This window comes from Myotis davidii, unplaced genomic scaffold (assembly GCF_000327345.1).
Source record: "Myotis davidii unplaced genomic scaffold, ASM32734v1 scaffold575, whole genome shotgun sequence".
NCBI lineage: Eukaryota > Metazoa > Chordata > Mammalia > Chiroptera > Vespertilionidae > Myotis > Myotis davidii.
Genome location: NW_006290306.1, coordinates 2,568,453 through 2,571,065, shown reverse-complemented (window position 1 = coordinate 2,571,065; position 2,613 = coordinate 2,568,453). Strand labels below are relative to the sequence as shown.

The window sequence follows — 2,613 nt, the reverse complement described above, 5'->3', positions numbered from 1 at the left end:
GGGGGCGGGGGGCTCGGGGGCTGGAGGTGCAGACACAAAGGACGTCACCATATACAGGGGAGTAGAGGAAGACGCTGGTTTAACCCCTTGAGGAGTGGAGGCTGGGGTCGGGGTCCCAGTGTTAGGGACGGAAGACTTGGGTTTACTTGGGGTGACCTGGGCACTGGGTGGGGAGGGCTCTGCTGGCCGGGCAGCCTGCAGGCCTCTGTGCTTTCGTGGGGGGGTTTGGGGTGGTGGACCCACAGCCTTGAGGGAGGACAAGGCCTGGCTGGGGGGTGTTGGGGGAGATGCAGGGCTGAGAGCAGCTGACTGGGGGCCTGGGGGACCAGGAGCTGCAGCAGTGGTCGGGGACGGGGCCAGTGAGGTAGGAGAGTCCGGAGGCGGGGCCCTGGCTGGCCCTGAGGTAACAAGGGTGTCTCGGTGAGCAGCAGGTAGCAGAGCTGAGGAATCTGAGGAAAGACAAAGAAAATCATCACCACGGTGCCCCTAGCAGCAAAACTGCGGTGCTCTGAGCAGGGGGTGGATCCTGGGCTTAGGGTCCCCTTCTTTATCTGGCCCCCCTCCCCCGCCCCCCATCGCGCTGACCTTGTGTGCCCCTGACGAGGACCTTCTCAGAAGGGTTGCTGAAAGGCCCTTGTCCTGCACGGTTGGCACAGGCCACACGGAACCTCACCGTCACGCCGATTGGTAGGTGGGTCACATTGTAGTAACAGTCGAGGATGCCTGAGCTCACTGGGTGCCAGGAAGACTCCCCTGCGGGCACCATCGGAGGAGGGCTGAAGTCACAGAGGGGTGGCCCAAGCTCCCAGCGCTATCTGTAAGGAGTCTAGGGAGCAGAACTCTGCCCGGGGAGGACATTTGCCCCCCTGGCTTCTTCGCCTTCCACCTGCCACCCCTTCCCCCAGCCAGCCTGTGCAATCCCTCACCGTCCACCCGCCGCTCCAGCGTGTACGTGCAGGGTGCCCGGCTATCTCCTGGCTTCCAGAGCACCAGCGCTGTGTCTTGGTAGGTCTGGGGTACCTCGGGAGGGGCTAGCTTCCCTGGGACACCTGGCAAGAGAAAGGGAGCCTCAGTGAGCCCCTATGCTCCAGCTTAGAGCCATCTAGCCCTGCCCCAACCCCCTCCATCACAGCCGCCCCCCCCTTAGTCTCTGCCCCAGGCTCACGGGCCACAGCCACGGTACAGGAGCTGGTGACACTGCCCAGGACATTGGTAGCTGAGCACTCATAGAGCCCCGCGTGCCGCTTGCCCGCCCGGGGGATGCTCAGCAGCTGCCGTCCATCTTTGCAGGACACGATGACCACTGAGGGCTCTGACCGCAGGGACTGCTTGTCTGCGGACAGAGAGGAGCAGGAGGGGCTGCTGAGTGGGGCAGCACATATGGTCCTCTGGGACCCCTCGCCCACCACTCCCCCAAGCCTCGCAGGGCATTGGGGTCATGTGCCATGCCCCCCTCTGGGGAGAAGAGATCTCACCTTTCTTCCAGGAGATGCGGGGTGCAGGGCAGGCTGCCGGCAGGCAGAGCAGGGTAGCTGCCTCTCCCTCCAGCAGCACCTGGTCCTTGAGTTTGATGTGGAAGACTGGGGGGAAGTCTGCAGGGAGAGCAGATGGCCATGGGTTGCAAGGACCTCAGCTCACACAGCGGAGGGAGGGGAGGATACATGTGAGAGGTGGAGAGCAGAGTAAAAGCTTCTCTCTTCCCAGTCAGATGCGAACAGTGTCACCCCAGGCCACACTTTCGAGAATTTTCTTTGGGGTGAGCAGCACTCTCTCCAGGCACTCGCTGTGTGTAGAGCTATCTTTTCCTTTTGCTGACTATGGAAGATGCATGGTAGTGACCTCATTCATATGTTGGCAAATCACTCAGAGCAGCGCCTGGCACTGCGTCAAGTGCTCTATACACACTTGTTAAATAAAATAAAAACAAGTAAATATTGAAAAACCGTAATGGTTAAGCTGGCAATACTCACTCCCTCTGGGGCACACCACAGGGAAGTGAGAGGAGCTGGTCACCTGAGCTGAGAATCCTGGGGTTGAACACAATATTCAATCCAAAAACGCAGTCTCAAAAGCTCTGAAGTCATGGCAAAACAGGGGGCAGAGCCAGAAAGTGTGTCAGCCTCCCCACCCCTCATTGCCCCTGGAGTCCAAGGATTCAGTTCTAGACCCTCTATACTCCTTCAGGTCAGCCGAGTGGTGAGAGCCTTTGAAGGGGCAAGAGACAGTATCTGCATGACCTTGGACCATGTCTTGTGTAAATTGAGGAAAAGAAAAAAACACCAAGCTCATGGGGTGGTTGTGAGAATTACAAGGAGCATATACAGCGCTCAGCACGTGTCTAAGATATAACCATAAGTGCTCATAAGCGTTAGCTCTTGTTATTGTTATGATTATTAGCTCATGAATATGCTCAGTAGCGAGCCAGGCACAGACCCTCAGAGCAAGAGGCTGTTTCGGCAAAGCTGGCTTCACAGCTGGCTGGTGAACCGGTCACGGCCTGGGTGCAGATGGGCCAAGGTCTCTGCTCAGTGCAGTCGCCTGTGGCTCCTTCGTGCCGTGAGCACTTGTATTCCTGCTCCCTGGCATATGTCTTTAGAGATATTCCAATCTGGT

At 58.4% G+C, this 2,613-nt stretch overlaps 1 protein-coding gene across 1 annotated transcript in view; it reads right to left on the bottom strand.

Moving 5' to 3' along the window:
• Nucleotides 1-2,613, bottom strand: part of LOC102760924 (striated muscle preferentially expressed protein kinase) — a 42,017-nt gene that overhangs the window by 3,862 nt on the left and 35,542 nt on the right. Inside the window, exons 30-34 of the mRNA XM_006763441.2 lie at nt 1,476-1,592; nt 1,166-1,333; nt 927-1,049; nt 586-753; nt 8-449 (exon numbers count right to left, since the gene is read on the bottom strand). Coding sequence (XP_006763504.1) covers nt 8-449; nt 586-753; nt 927-1,049; nt 1,166-1,333; nt 1,476-1,592 — 1,018 coding nt within the window. The remainder of the gene's footprint in view (nt 1-7; nt 450-585; nt 754-926; nt 1,050-1,165; nt 1,334-1,475; nt 1,593-2,613) is intronic.